The sequence below is a fragment of the Aphis gossypii genome, chromosome 1, assembly GCF_020184175.1.
Source record: "Aphis gossypii isolate Hap1 chromosome 1, ASM2018417v2, whole genome shotgun sequence".
Lineage (NCBI taxonomy): Eukaryota > Metazoa > Arthropoda > Insecta > Hemiptera > Aphididae > Aphis > Aphis gossypii.
The window spans coordinates 34704214-34721856 of NC_065530.1; the positions used below are offsets into that span (position 1 = coordinate 34704214).

The following is a 17643-nucleotide window of genomic DNA, read 5'->3' on the forward strand; positions in this document are numbered from 1 at the left end:
GTTGTATTGCGCATGCACACGTAGAAAGATACAAAAATGTAAAAATCATCAAGAAACGTGTATTTAGGCATTTTCTATCTCCTCCCGAAAACTTCTTATTAATTCTGTAATTAACTCACTACGCAGCACGTAAGTACGTAACAGGAAAACACAGCATTGTGTGCATACGTAAAAACGTAAAATCACAAACTTTGTAAGTAATAACTATATAATCTTACATCACATTTTCAACTATTATTCTTATAGCACCTACTTAACAAATTTTTTTAAAAAATTTTGAACTAGAATATGATTAACAAATATTCATGATTTTGACAGATTTTGTTAATATTTGAACTTTGAACGTAAATAAAAAAAATGTGTCTATATGTATTCCTATAATTTTTGAATCACATAAGACTAACTTATAAGGAACTTTGTATTAAATTTTCAAGTAACCTAACGCTATTTTTTATTACTGTATAAAGGGCAGTAGAATTTTATACTTTTATATCATAAATTAGAAAAGTGTGTGTGTCAGTTTGTTTAACGCTCAATATTGATGTGTTTAGGTACATCTAATATAAAAATTATATAAGATGTACCTAGCTAAGAGTTGAAAATTTAATACAAGATTTTTCATAAGTTTAACTTACAATAATTATAAAAGAACTTAAATTTTGGCGTATTCAGGCCATTAAAAAACATAAACCACCTTTTCACCAACCTCTAGAAATTATATCCTAGGCTGACAAATCATCTTCGTATACAATGATACCTATCATTGAATTCAAATTTACCACTCCTATTGTAAGCGAGGTCCCTAGCAAATCGTTGTTCGGGGTAACCACGCTTTAAAATGAATATGTCTAACGACAAGTGGACTGTATGTATGATTAAGATATATATATTGTGTATAGATAATGAGATGTATTAAAATATAATATAACAAAGTCAATATAAATTATCAATTAATACATCAAGATATAATTGTATGAAATTACAATACAATTATTACAACAAATTATACCAATATATATAAAAGAAACAATAAAACAAAATATATTAAACAAAGTTATAAAAAATTGTACCGATATATATATATATAAAAAAACAATAAACAACAAAGTTCTTACCGCGTACTGCGCCACTGCAACAGCCGACAAAACACCAATAATTACGTGGAAATTACCAACGCAAAAGAATACGGTGACTAGCGAGCCAAACGGTCGCGGCGGCCCATATATATAGGGACCGTCGTGGATAGATCAGCAGCGGGGGAGGGGGTGTCGCGTCTAGAATATTCGAGTTTGTCGCAGTGGCCCAGGCGCGTTTGTCGAATGATCGAGAATATCGTCGATCATTCCAGAGCTGTATCCAACATCCTCCCGCCTTTGAAAGGATGCTTTCAAAATTACAAAATAAACAAATAATGAATAATGAATTGTACATCTTGTACCACTTTACATTAAATAGATGAAAATGATAAAAAATACAAAAAAAAAACTGGTTGATAGAAGAACCTTCTGATCGGGACACAGGCAGCTTCACCACTTCCAAATGGACTGCCTTTACTGACAGACACACAAATAGAGCAAGATAAGCCTTGTTAGTCTTAGCACCTCGTCGACGGCTTTCTTTCACAATAAACGGTCCACCGTAATCCATGCCAACGAATGCGAATGGTCTATGAGGCTGTACTCGTATTGGTGGCAGGTCTGCCATGACTGGTTGTGGGCAAGCAGCTCTATGGCGCACACATCTAACACATGTATGTATAATTTTCCGAATGGCTGCACGTCCTGACACAATCCAATATTTCCTTTGAATCATAGCCATAACTAATTTTGGACCGGCATGTAGAAGGCTCATATGATAATGGATTATGATTAACTGCGTTACATGAGCAGCCTTAGGGAGCAACACCGGATGCTTAGCTTCTCGGTCAGAAGCGAGAAACGAAGTCGACCGCCGACACGTATTAATCCTTCCTTGTCTAAATATGGTGACAACTGAGCAAGTGAATTGGGGGTTATCGATGCCGATGTATTTTCTAACTGCTTCCGTAAGTCTTCCCAATAAAAATTTTGCGTAAGCTTAATAATGTTAAGAAGTGTTCGATTGAGTTCAATTTGAGTAAGTAGGCCCCTCCTTACAGGCCTCCGTTTGCAACGGTCAATGAGGCGCCATACATACGCGAGTGTTCGTTGCATTCTCGTTAATGACGAAAAACGACGGAAGATCTCTTCTGATTCTTTACATTTAAGAATATGCAACACACACTTGACTGGTTGTTTGTAATCTGGAAGTTGCTCGGAAGGAAGTCTTGTTAAAGTTTGACTCGGCCATTGTTCTTCAGGCTGCCGTAAGAATTCCGGACCGTTCAAATGCAACGGCGAAGCAACTAATTGGCTTGGAGTAGCCCTCTTGATGCCGGGTCCGCTGCATTTTTCGTAGTTTTTACGTGATTCCACTCACATTGTGGCAGTAGCTCCTTTATTTTGTTTACTCTCTATTTGTAACAAATATTTTAAAATCCTTGGGCTCGGCCTTAACCATGACAAAACAATCGTTGAATCAGAGAATGCTTTGATGCTTTGTACAGATACTAATTCCTTTAACAGTGACATCTTATGTGAAAGGAGACGTGCTAACAAAAGTGCGGCACATAGTTCTAACCGGGGTATGGTCAAAGACTTATCGATCTTGGATGTCTTTAGCGGAGCAACCTTTGACTTGCAAGCAATGAAATGCACTTTAATAAGACCTTGATTGTCCGTTACTCGTAGAAAGACCGTCGCAGCATAACCCCTTTGTGACGCATCTGCAAACCCCACTAACTGAGCCTTTATGCATTTTCCAATGCTAATATGACGAAGTAATTCAAGTGCGCCAACGATGTAAGTTCTTCTATGAACATATTCCACTTGGAAGAGATCTCATTGGAAATTGGAGTGTCCCAGTTCAGTCCTTGACGCCATAGCTCTTGCATTAGGCACTTAGCCCAGAAAACCATTGGGCCTAATGTTCCAATGGGATCATATAATCGAGCGAGGACTGATAGTACTGATCGCTTTGTAGGTTGCATCTCTGTAATATTTGACCTGTATCCGAATGTATCTCCATACGGGTCCCAGTAAAGTCCCAATATTTTTATAGCCAGTCCAGAATGAGGTTCATAGTATGGGTTACTGGCGCAGTCCTCCTTCGCAATGCCTTCCAATACTTCGGGGCAATTACTGGCCCATTTACTGAGCTGAAAACAGCCTTTCTGTAACAACCCAACGACTTGACATTGAACCTTCAATATGCCTTCCCTTGTATCGGCCCCTGCAATAATGTCATCCACATAGGTATATGACCGCAGAAATTGCCTTGCCAATGGAAATTCTGGACCATTATCTTGTTCCAATTGAAGAAGACAGCGAATTGCTAAAAACGGTGCTGAATTTATACCATAGGTAACAGTGCACAACTCATATTCCTGTACTTGCTCGTGTGGTGAACGTCTCCAAAGAATGTGTTGGTAAACACGGTCTTCTTTTCGAACGAATATTTGTCGATACATCTTAACTATGTCCGCTATGAATATGTACTTATAGAATCGACAACGCAACAAGATGTCACCGATATCGGTTTGCAATTTAGACCCAGTTGCTAAGCAGTCGTTCAGAGAACGTCCCGACGAAGAAGGGGCGGAGGCATCAAAAACAACTCGAATTTTTATATCATTCTCCTTCCGTTTTACAACTGCGTGATGTGGTATGAAATATTCTCCGGTGCGTTCAGCCAACTTCATATGGCCTAGTGCAATATATTCATCCATAAAATCACGATAGGCGTTATATAGCTCTTCGTCCTTACTTAGGCGACGTTCAAGATTATATAAGCGATTCAGAGCTAATGCCCGGGACGATCCTAGGCCTAATGAATGAGCGTCATGCTTTGTATTTCCCTTATCCATTGAACTAGAAATTATGGATTTGAAAGGCAAAGCAACATGGAATCTTCCATTACAATCCCGCGATACTGTTTCTTCTTGAAAATGTCTTTCACATGCTTCATCTTCTGTGCTTGGGCTATGGTTTATATCAAGTTCTTCAACTTCCCAAAATCGCTGTAAAAGCTCACCTATATTTTGATTATCTGATGCCGCATGAACCACCAACGATGAAGCCGTAGAGTATTCTCTTGACCCTTCTATGGCTCCGACTATTACCCAACCAAACTGTGTGTTCAAGGCTGACGGCAGACCGGGACTATGGACAATATCCGATCGCGATTGCAAGATGAATGGATATAAATCCCCTCCAATCAGCATGTCTACTGAACCTGGTACATCAAAATCGGGGTCAGCGAGTGGAAGATGCCCGTATTGCTCACGAATTGAAATGGGTAATTTTTGATTCGGCATAAGAGCGGTGATTTTTGGTAATATTACAATGTTGGTGGCCGATATTTGCGGTGCATCATACAACAAAGGAATAAAGCTACAGTTGGTTGAACCCTTAACAGTTCGTACGGGCTGCTGTGCCAGACCACTAACCTCTACTCGTCCCTTATGACGTGGTAAACCAAGTTGGATCGCACACTGATTGGTAATGGCCGAAATTTGTGATCCAGTATCTAATAAAGCTCGCACTGGCACCAGCTCACCAGATTGGTCTCGTATTCTCACTATCGCCGTAGCCAGTACAACACTAACATCCGATTTCACAGCGCCTGAAAAGTTAGTAGCTGTACAGTTCTGATCCGTGGTGCTTTCAATCGGTTTTGAAATTGCCATTGTATTAGGTGTTGATGTTTTCCCTGAACCCTTATGTTTTGAATCTAAATGGAGCAATACACTGTGTCGTCCTTCACAAGTTTTGCACAAGTACGCCGACTTACAGAGTTTGCTTCATGATCCGGACGTAGACAAACAAAACATAATTCTTTCTTAATGACAAACTCCCGCCGTTCGGCGACCGATTTCCTCTTGAACATTAAACATCGAAATAACGGGTGATCACGATCGCAAAACGCACATTTGTTCTTGGCAGTGGCAGTAGTCGATAATGAAGTCTTCACGGACGTCTGGCCGCCCTTGCCCTTTCTAAAACTACTGTTGCCCACTGACAGCGTACCCGTATTAGCGCCGACGTTTTCTAAAATCTTACACCGATTCGCAGCAAAATCCAACAGTTCATCCAGCTTCGGTATGATTTCTTGAGGTACACTTGCTTCAAATAATCGACGAGTATCAGGATCAATGACGCGGGCTCCGATGTAGAATAGCAAGAATCCAGACAAATCAACAACACCAAGTGCCTTTAGCGCAGCCACATTCTCACGAAAAGTATTAACAAAAGATGATAACGAGGATACCGATTCCCGTTGTAAACGTTCAAATGAAAATAATTTATCACAATGTGCTGTAGCAAGAAGCCGCTTGTTATCATAACGATCCCGAAGCGCACACCAGGCGATTACATAATTATCTGAGGTTAGTGGAACTGATTTGACAATGTTCAAGGCCGATCCTGATAAGCAAGACACCAAATAATGAAAGCGCTCTATATCCGTTATTGACCGATTTTCATGCACTAGTGACGTGAACATATCGCGAAACGCGCACCAATTGATAACTACTACCGTCGAATTTTGGAAGCTCAATCTTCGGCAACGACAACGATGCACGAGAATTATACGTATTTTCGCGTTCTACAATTGCACCTTGATGTGTAATTGAAGGATATCCACGTAATTTCGAAAACACCACTTGAATTTCTCCGCACATTTTTTCCATGTCCTCAGTAATTTCTAAATCTGAACTTGTAAATTCGTCAGACCTGTTTAACTCAACCAGTGAAGAAAGAACATTTCCTTGCTCCGCTTCAAACGACTTAACCGCACGTTCTAATGTCCCGTGACGTGCGAAAAATATTGGTCGTTTATGCTCATCCGTGTCCGCTTCCATAGCCAGTGCATGTATTTTCCGTATTGAATTTAACGCCGCGTCCCTTGCGACGCGTGCTCGCGTTAATTCTTGTTTCGAAGATTTTGAAGGTGCCATATTGATAACAAAATATCCGGAACGAAGGTCCAAAAAATGTAAGCGAGGTCCCTAGCAAATCGTTGTTCGGGGTAACCACGCTTTAAAATGAATATGTCTAACGACAAGTGGACTGTATGTATGATTAAGATATATATATTGTGTATAGATAATGAGATGTATTAAAATATAATATAACAAAGTCAATATAAATTATCAATTAATACATCAAGATATATTGTATGAAATTACAATACAATTATTACAACAAATTATACCAATATATATAAAAGAAACAATAAAACAAAATATATTAAACAAAGTTATAAAAAATTGTACCGATATATATATATATAAAAAAACAATAAACAACAAAGTTCTTACCGCGTACTGCGCCACTGCAACAGCCGACAAAACACCAATAATTACGTGGAAATTACCAACGCAAAAGAATACGGTGACTAGCGAGCCAAACGGTCGCGGCGGCCCATATATATAGGGACCGTCGTGGATAGATCAGCAGCGGGGGGAGGGGGTGTCGCGTCTAGAATATTCGAGTTTGTCGCAGTGGCCCAGGCGCGTTTGTCGAATGATCGAGAATATCGTCGATCATTCCAGAGCTGTATCCAACACCTATAATAATATATAATAGTGATCCACACGGCATCTAACGTACAGCAGAGAGGTATCCACTTACCTGCTTTTTTATTATTTACACGGAGAAGGTAGGTATAGTTTCCCAATTCAACAACTATCATCAAAAATCAAATTTAGAGCAAGCTTGACAAAAAAAAATGTGTTACCTAGCATTGATAATATTATACTAACCAAATACCAATGGGTAGTTCATCCAATATTCTCGTTCAGACATAATACATATATGGCTAGAATTAATTTGAGCATGTTATAAATTTTAAATATTTATACATGTAAATTTAATAATATAATCTTACTCCACTTGATAGTTGTTGACTTATTTATTCGAGGAACGATAGCTAGAGCCATTGCACGTTATTTTGGAAAATCGACTTTTCGCCCACAAATGTATGTTAAATATTTTACTATATTATACTCGTTAAGTACATAGTTTGTAATAACAAAAAACTACATAAGGAGGTTTAACTTTTTATTATTACAAATTAAAACAAAATCAATTAAATAATAAAACCCAATTTTTTTATTGGTCAATACAAAAGTTAAAAATAAACATAATTAATTAACTATTTTACAAATGTTCAATATTTTTAAAACTAATATTCAAATTAATACTTTGAATAAATGCGAATGAATATAATGGAAAACGATTAAGATCCAAAACGATCGTAACATTTAAATATAATAATATATAATAATATAATAATATTAATATAATAGTAAAATTATACACGACACGGAATCGTGTTGGTAATAATTATCTTTGTTTGTACACAATATACTATTTATAGGAACAAAACACCCAAGCAATAATATTATATTATAATAACGTATTGATATTCAGATTAAGAATCTCGTCATCGATCGAGTTAAAAACATAGGACAGGATGTGATTCCCGTCACGGGAATTCAGTTGATAATAATTTATTACAAACAACGATAATACGAGAAACGTAAACAACGAAAACAAAAAAACAAAAAAAAAAACAAAAAAACAAAACGTGGCGAGGAATCACGCGACCGATGCACATATTATTACCTATATGCTCTCTGTTCTCGTTCATTAGTTTTTCGGTGGCAGTTCTCACATGTAGGGCGGGGGCGGGGGCCAATTATTCGGGCTCTGATAAGCGTTTTGCATCAGCGGGTGCGGCGGGTGCGGCGATTGCGACGGACCGGCACCGGCGTTCAGCCAATCGTTGCTGTCGGATGCGGTCGGCGAGTACCAACCGGAAGTGGCGGCGGGGGTTGGAATCGCACTACTGCCGCTGCTGCTGCTTCCGCTGCCGCTGCTACCCGCTGGCGGCTTGGGCCAGTCGGGTCGGCTTCCGCCGTGCCCGGCCCATTCCTAGCTGGTGCGATGTCTCTTTGACGGTCCAGCCGCGGATTGGTAATGTTGGATCTGTTGGTCTTGCTTGGACAACAGACTTTTTAGTTGTGGCAACACGTGCGTGATGTCTTGAAGCATGACCATCGGCGTGTCCTCCGCGTATACCGACCTGAGACGTCCGTTCTCCCGCAACACGTTCACCTGTTCACTGTCGAACAAACGACGAAAGGTTAATAAATTACGTCTGCTTGTTTCTCGTTCAGTATTGAATGAACAACAATGGGAGAATGATCGAAAAGAAAAGATTCCGTATGGGTTATACTTACGAATTTCCACAAAACAGCGTTATGTTTAAGTATTTGTGCAAGACGTGCGCGCACCTCGCGACAGAGCACGAGGGCAACATCATTTGGATCAAATCGTCTAAGGTCACCATCAAATCTGAATATATGTAAGGTTTGGCGTTTATGCAGTGGATCATTCTTCCGTGGAGTGTTGCCTTTTGGATCTGTGTTAAAAAATATAAATCATACACATTATAATAATTAATTATTAAAATATTATTTTATTCTAGGGCCCACAACTTCAATCAATCGAACAATATTAAAAGATATGAAAGATTATTAACCTTGTATGCTGCATTATTTGATGAGTCTTGTGCCCACATCCGTTCGGGTATTTTTTTTAATTCCCATCCAACATTAGGGCGAAGAGGAGCATCTTGTACAGGTGTAGGAGCAGGACTAGATGGCGGAGATGATAAGTCAATGATTTCAGTAGCCGGGGTAATTACAACTGGTGCAACATTCCTTATAGCGTTGCGCTGTTGAGTGTTAGTTAAACGACCGTGCATAGATGTTTGACTACTATATGGCTGAACTTGAGGAGTAGTAATGATTTGTTGCTGTTGTTGTGGTTGTTGTTGTTGTTGCTGCTGTTGTTGTTGGGCTTGACTAGTGTTACTAGGACGTTGATTATAGAATTGTTGCATATTTTGACTTGAATGTGACATCACACTGCTACTGGGCACTGGATTGTACATGGTTGGTTGAGTAACAGGCACAGTATTGGAATATGACGCAGTATTACTAAAATATATACATATACATATATATAAATAAATAATATTTTAAGATATTTACAAATTTAATTATTTTGATAAAACTTACCCAATTACTGGTGCCGTATTGTTTGCACGGACAAGAGGCGGTGGTGGTATAGCATGACTCCCACTACTCATTGAACTATTATTACCTTGAGACATCGGTGGTCCCTAAAAATCAAATAAAAACACAACATGAAAAACTGTCGATTTACTAATAAAAATACATAATATATGTAAATATATGTATTATAGCACTTAACATAATAATATTATAAGTTTTAAAAATAAAACAATCTATTAAATATAAACTTTTAAAATTATTATCATACACAAAAGCATAACTTTTAGTTAATATATTTTTTTTTATTTGAAATTAACTTTAATAAAACATAAAATAATATTAAATTATACAATAACTCAAAATATTAACACAGTTGGCCAAAAGTTATTTAAAAATAATTTCAACACAAACAAAAGCTATATACTTTAAATTTAGAATTATTATTTATTATTATATTAATATGATACTCTAAGTCTACAAGAACACGTAACTAAGTTTTTTAATATAATTAAAACCAGTGATGAATTATTTAAATTACCAACTGAGGAATGATAATTAAATTGTAAAAATTTGTTTGTATTAAATCAAAATATTAAGTTTTCAGTGTGAGCTTTGAACTACAGATAATTAGTCAAGTATTACTATACAAGAAATGATTAAGGAGGAAAAAATTAAGAAAATTTAAAAATAAGTACCGCTTTATAGCACTGTGCAGCTATACTTTGATTTCTGGATGCGATAGAATAGCCACGTGTTGTTTGTGGGGGCAAAGCTGGAGTGGTATATGAATTAACCTACAAAAACATTATTTATATATTGAGAATCTAGGGTGACATAATATTATAGAAAAAATACATGCTCGACACCACCACTATTTATAGTGTAAGAAAAATATATTAAAAGAAACAAATAAAAACATAACTGCGAGTAACAATTAAAGCATTTAAATCATTTTTCCTATTTATATATCATATTATAGTATTACTTTGTTAGGAACAAAACTACAAAATGTATAGTTAATATACCTATTTATTTATAGACCCATTGTTAATTAATAGTTAGGTAATACTAAAAAAAAATTTAGCATTAGTACATTTTAATAAATTGTAGAAAACAAAAGCAATAGTTTTTTTTTATTGTTATTAAATACAAAAGCAATTTCATAAATTTCATAAACTGAGTAATAACACATACCATTTGATTTGGTGGCCATCCATTTTGAAAGGTATTCATTACCGCTGGCATATTTTGTGGTATCACTGGTGCTGAAGCAGCTAATGAGTGTGGAACAGCTGTGGCAGGGGCAGGTACTTCAGGGGGGGTTCTGATCCAGGCACCTGGTGGATTGACGTGGGTGGATTTTTGATTTGTTAGTAGCTGTGTATCAATCACTTTTGCTGGCCAGTATTCTTCGAAATGGGTTTCGGGAGGAAAATAGTTCTTGATATCATCAAGACTAGTCACCGTGCATGAATCACTAGCAAATAACTCATTTCTAATACCCTGAACTTTACAACAGAACTTAAGATAGGCTAAGTTCCAATTTTCGAGTTTTACAGCGCGATGCCTTAAATTTTCTGTTTCGCCTTCAAAATAGAAAAGTGGAACATATTTTTGGCCATCTTTAAGGCAGTATGGTACAACAGATTCGGAATTGATTCGAATAAAACCACATTTTTCTTTGCGACTTGGAGTAATATTGCATAGTAGTTTTTTATAACATACTTCTATAAACGTATAAAATTCATGGACATCTTCTAAACGAACAATATAATCTTTGCCAGCATAAAATGTATCTTTTCCATAAATATTATCACAGTGTTTTATATTAATCTCATTTAATATTTTTGCTTCTGAGTCAGTGATAAAGTGACTTCTCACTGACGTGCATGTATAAATATCAGCATGTAAGTAGTGTAAGTAATTGCTGAGCAGCTGAGTCTCAGCCATCCGTACAGATACAAACTTCAATTCTTCACCATTAATTACACGAATAATGTATGGTATAAAGTATCCTGCAATTGACTTCCAGCAGAAGATACCTATATTGCACAAAATAACATTCATTATAAAGTAGGTTTCCTCATAAGAAATTTCAAAACATGTGTTTCTATTTACTTACCTTGAATACTTTTTACATCTTCACTATCTTTAGATAACTTTTCTTGATTATTTTTCTGTGAAATTGGTGCAATAGTTAAACTTACTGCTCTACCAGCTCTGTTTATATAAACATTGGCTGGAGAAGAACTTAGCTGTTTTGCTGCAGCTGAAGCAGATTTTTGATAGTTTTCTTTCATTTTAAGGGCCATTGCATTGATTTCTGGATCATCGCGTTCATTTTTAACACTTATCCCTGTAATTTAATTATAAAATTATTTATTAATACAATTAATAAATTATGGATAAAAATATAATATTGATAATCATATTACTAATAATTTTATTATAAAATCTACATAAAATACCGATCATTTATAGATACTCAAATATAGATACAAAAGATACGATAATAAAATCTAATACCACAACCATTATTACCTACCTGAAATTTAGGACATAGAGAGAAAGTAAAAGAAAATAGACTTATTTACTGTAAGATTTAAAACTTAATGAGTGTACATTGTACAATATGAATTAAATATGCCAAGATTGGTAAGCCGTGATTAAAAAAATAAGCGATTAGGTATATTTGATAATCAAAATTATATGGATTAGTCTACTTAGTTACATGTTGCTTTCACTTAACAAGTCAAATATTAAAAATATTAGGTACTTTTCGGTTATCCCAATTACCACAAGTCTCAATTCTATTACTTCGACTACCTCCTCAAAGTCTCGACCAATATGAATTTGTCATTTATATGATTAATATACCTAATGTATATATTATAGTATAGTTTTTATTGTCACATAATTGCGACTACTCTTCTTTATTCCAGCGTTTCTCAACCAAGGGGTCGCGGGCACATTGACTAGGGGTCGCGTAGGTCAATAACAATAAAACGATGATTTATAAAATATACCTTTTTATTTAAATATTTAAAACTTTTTATTGAACATAAATAACAGAAAAATGAAATTAATAATAACAATAATATGCAGTTGATTAAATATAGATATCTCATCAATAAAACGGGCTCTTTTCCAGTTTTCCACTAATGGAAATTCCTGACGACCCGAGACATAACATTCAAACTTGATAAGCTTAAGTTAATATAGATATGGTATTGGATAAATTGACATTTAAAATGTTAAATTTCGTTTGGTTAATATGATATGATATTTTTATTGTTCAAATTTTCACTTTATTACAGATGGAGGGGTCGCGACACTAAAAAGATTGAGAAACGATGCTTTATACGATATAATTTTAAAAAATTATAAATAAAATTCAAAACTAATAACTAACTCGAGGAGGAAAATGTTCAGCCAAGCAATTTTAAACACTTATAAATGGACTATGGTACTTTTGACACCACATGAATTTAACCAAATAACTGTCTAAATGAGAATTAGGGGCCAGCCGTGTTGCCACTCGCTCGCTTGGACATTCAAAATGAAAATATCCTTAGATTTGCTATGCAACACCATCTAAGGTAGGTCACAGGCACTGATTAATCTGTGGGGTCATTGGGTTAAAAAATGATGCTCATAATTTTGCAAACAACGGTTGGTAATAACTAATAATAATTAAATAATAGTTATTTGGTTAGGTAGGTAGTCGCAATTGACTGAAGACGACGGTCGTCAACATAATATATTATGTAGTCTAAATAACGGAATTAGAACAGTGGTAGTCGTGACATCAGCTAGAAGTCAAGTCAGAATACCCAAAAGTACCAAATAATTAATTTATACTTGGTTGATAACAGAAAAAAAAAATTGAAAATGACATAAAAAATCACTAAAAAAATTAGGTACTAAATCAAACAAATCATAAGTTTTGATCTTGACACATTCTCTCAAATACTAACTAGGTAAATAAAATTTATAATCTACACCTAAATTAGGTCTACATGACTGTTTTAAAGCTTTTTGGGTATTAGAAATAAATTAAAAATCATATTTGGCTAAAAAATAAAAAAAATAATAAAATAGTGATGAGAAAAATTTAATAATATTAATATGTATACACATAATGCAATAATTAATACAATAATATTATGTAGGTATACAATTATTATTATTATTATTAAAATAAAAAGCAAAAATTAAAATATACAAATTATTAAATATTTACCCTTTATTTATATTACAGCAAAAATTTATTGTTTTTTATTTTACATTTTACAGGTGAAGATTTAATGAACATATTGTTAAAATAACCATAGAATTTAGGTACAAATTAACACTAAAGTTGATGAGAGCAGACATAGATAATAAAATATAACAAAAAGGCCTTAGATTAATTACTACAACAACAGATTAACTAGACAACAAATTTAAAAATATGAAAAATCTATATGGTTCAACAAAACAGCATATTATTCAATTTACAACAACACGATTAACTTTTAATATAATTTACAATTTAGATGAATGTGTTCATAAAATAAATATAAAAAAAAATAAAATAATAAAATATTATATAATCTACCTATTATGTAAGGATTGTTTTCAAATTTATAAATTATATTTATTATTCTAATAATATCTCGAGTAATATCTTTATGATTACAAAAATATTCTTGTATTTATAAGAAATCTGTATATTTTTAAATTATCAAACTAATGATTTCCCTTTCCCAATATAATTTAAGATTAAAGGGACGGTGATAAATGATAATGCATTCATATTATAGAATATTTAATTATTCAATTATTTGAAGATAAAGTAAAAACAACGAAGACTGTGAGTATAATTTTAAGAAGCTATTAGTAAATTATAAAATTATTATATATTCATGTTACAAAAGCGAAATCGGGTTATTAAGCTAGTATGATACAAATAATGAAGGTAATACCAGCTATATAAAAATACTATTAATATATTATATATTTAGCATTAATATTATTATTTATTTTAGTAACTATCAAATTAAAGTTATTTTATACTATCCATATAATAACATACGATCATGCTTTTTCGAGGAATAAATTAACAAAAATAAAATACGGCAATGTACGTATAGGAGGCGTGAGGATTGCATTGAGCACTATTCGACCGACATGAATAACCACCTCTAACTGATTAAAAAAATCACTCGGTAAATTAAATATTGTTTATTATTATTTAGGAATAATTTCTAGGACCAAAGAGTACATACAAACAAACAAATATTCAATTTTCGTTAGCCTAAACGAAAACTTCAGTCTCTCTTTCACTCTCTCTCTCTCTCTCTCTCTCTCGAAACATATTTTAAGTGAAAATTTTGATGCCAATTGCAGCCAAGTCTACAAGCCCCATACGACAAAAGTTAAATTTATAAATTATTTATACAAATAATATTAATATTATAATAAATGATTAGCTTTTGGAAAAACCCAAGTTCAACCTCTCGTACTACGAATAGCAATAAAAATATACACATATAGGTATATCCTTAGAAATATAGATAGATTTTTGAAATATGTTGATATTGTATCCTAAACAAAATCCGAATGAGTAGTTTCCGAGTTTTAAACGAGGAGTACTACAGAAAGCTTCAAATCGACTGTACTAAAAGAAAAATAAACCGCATTCAGAACTGCTAACGAAGCAAGCTATTGGATCATTCGGCTCAGTCATTCTAAATAAATAAATTAAATGAATTTGGCGGGAAAAGGATCTACAGTATTTCGGAACGTGTTACGTGATATTATAGGCTAGTTCATGGTTACACACACGTGTGTGTCGCAGCACTAGGAGTGGGGTGAAAGTAGTAACGTTGTATTCAAACATTTAAACGATTCATTTTTTTTTTTTTTTTACGAGGGACGGTTAAAATCACTAAACGTTTTGAAGAAACACCGTCTGTTCTGGAAAAATTGTGGTTCAAATTGACCTCGTGATAAAATCTTATTTCTTGGTAATACACACGCACATAATACATAGCACACGTTTATTTATATTAGGTTAAGTTAACATATACAAGGCCAAAAACAAATTATGAAAAATAGGGGTAGAAATCGTGCACCACCGAGAACATTGATGGCGTATTATAGACAAAATAAATAACCGGAAGAGCGTTATAGCCTAAATAGCGGTATTTATTCGAAATGGGTCCGAAAACAATAAACAGTATTGTAGTCTCGAGTGTCCGTACACTAACAAAAAAATAGAACCATCTACAGAAAACATTAATACGTCTTATTAAAATTGGTCTTGCACAGAAGTTTGCTCGGCAATTATCGTTTTCGGAATATAAAATCAGTTCAAAATAATATAATATATAATTATGTCTAACTATTTCAAAGTTATTTAAAACTTAGAATGCGGTCCGTTCGCATGGAATGCCCCCCTCCACTCACAGAAGTCCAGCATTTAAAATCTCAACTAAAGCATATTTTTCAGTTCTCTGAATTTCATCGATGTCGTATACCTCGACGCATCGTCGACAGACATTTACGAACACACACATGGACATTGGACGCAAGCGCGTAGACAATAACACGCACCTCCACCCCATTATCGTTATTTCGCTGACCATTACACAAAAGGTGTCGGACAATACGCGATTAAGAAAATTTTATGACCCTGATAATATGTCATCAAACATTGTGTGGATAGTTTAGAACACGTGTTAATTAAGTCGGGAAATTCCAGGGCGATACTAGGTTCCCTGAGTTACGTTTTTGTCGTAGACCATCATCACGGCAGTATTAATAATTTTAAGCAACAAATAGTATGAAAACTAAAACCGAAATTGATCGTACAATCAAACTTATAAACGTTGGGACTTTATAAAAGCATAATAATACATATTACAATACGCACAACTACTTTTTAATCTTCACGATATAAAAAGAGAAAGAAGAGAAAACATCAGACTAAAAAAACCGTAATAGACTACGAGGACAAGAATTGGTGTGCTCATTTGTTAACGTTTTTAAAACTTAATTAATTACAAGGACCTGTAAGATTTTACGTTGTATACAAACAGATTTATAAACATTTACAATGTAAATCTAATTAGTAAACCCGCTAAAAACACCGTAGTAATACCAGGAAGAAATGACCATAATCACACGTAATTATATATCCGTTATAACATTTAGTGTACAATATATTGATACCACAAAAGCACACGGTACAACCTGTGTAGACTAAAAATAAAAATTTTAAGTACTATTTCCAAACGATAAGCGTCAATATTTTCCACATCACAAAAACGAAGCACGATTTTATTTAATTAAGCAAAGACGGTATACATAAATAGTTAACTCAATCGTACCTCGTATTTCGGTTTAACTAACTAAAAAATAATAAGATGTTACAAATGACAATGCTAGTAGCATTAACATTGTTATACATCCCAACTAACACGTTGATAAAATAATAATGAAAACAATATACTTAAATGGCAGTTATAGCTAGTAATAACTATATAATATAATATAAATATAATATAATATATAATATATACAGACATATATATAACTATATATATATAATAGTCGTAATGTACAAATATCACATTAGGTACACGACGTATTAATCGTTAAGTTTGAAATCGTTTTTTAATCATTTTACCTTCGTTAGCGGGAACGCTGATAACATCTGCCATTTTTTTTGAATCGTCCGTCACCGGTGGCTCGACAATCGGAATAGAACGAGTGGGGGGTGGGGGCGAGGGAGGGCGGATGTACGTTATTCGACAAAAACGATGAAACGCCGAAGCATTTGATAACGCGAAAAAAAAATGAAAACAAAAACAAAAACAAAAAACGATTACTATTAAAATATAAATAAATACGTATCGAACCGCGACATATGCGCGCAATCGATAAAAATGTTTTATTGCTGTTCAAACGAACGGCTGCGCGCGCGGCTGCCGGGAACAACGGCACACACACGGGAACGTCGGGGCGGATTAGAGGTACAACACTTGGAGTACGCGTGTCGACGGACGGGCAACGGCATGCAGCGTCGGAGGACGAATCGCGAATGAACGGCGTCCGGCCGGCTCTCGGGCCGTGGAGGGGATGCCTATGGCGCGCGGGCGGCGGCGGGTCGCGGCGCACTCACACGACGACGGCGGCGGGGCCGCGTGTGCGTGAGTTTGCGTCCGTGTGAGCGCGTCCGCGTACGAGTTTTACGCGGCCCGTAGCCGGCGAGTTTGTGCGCCCGTGTGCGTGCGCGTCCGCCGCCCGTGTTGCGCGTGCGTGAGCGAAGTGAAATCGTCGGAACAAAGAGACGGGAACCAGTCGGCGGCTGCCGTAGCCTCTGCGCGGGGTACGAGCCGAGACCGTAGACCCGCGACCCGCGTCCCGTGCCCGACCGTAGTTCGCGCGTCGGCGGCGCCGCGGTATCCAATGACGCCGGCCCGTCGTCCGTC

At 35.2% G+C, this 17643-nt stretch overlaps 2 protein-coding genes across 2 annotated transcripts; both read right to left on the bottom strand.

Annotated features, from left to right (window-relative positions):
* Positions 1–2827: 2827 nt before the first annotated feature.
* On the bottom strand, positions 2828–4765 carry LOC126550812 (uncharacterized). Its single transcript, XM_050203071.1, has one exon. It carries the CDS (start codon positions 4763–4765, stop codon positions 2828–2830), a length of 1938 nt encoding a protein of 645 aa, XP_050059028.1.
* A 2969-nt stretch (positions 4766–7734) lies between these two features.
* Positions 7735–17372, bottom strand: LOC114124102 (uncharacterized). Its single transcript, XM_050197310.1, is given in 9 exon segments — positions 7735–8066; positions 8068–8205; positions 8324–8505; positions 8626–9085; positions 9167–9270; positions 9859–9957; positions 10358–11205; positions 11286–11519; positions 16839–17372. Coding segments are annotated over 9 exon segments (2310 nt in total). The 5' UTR covers positions 16873–17372; the 3' UTR covers positions 7735–7855.
* Positions 17373–17643: the final 271 nt, after the last annotated feature.

Bases quoted from the DNA above. Each gene is read 5' to 3' on its own strand.
- LOC126550812 (XM_050203071.1), bottom strand. From the start codon at position 4,765: ATGGCAATTTCAAAACCGATTGAAAGCACCACGGATCAGAACTGTACA.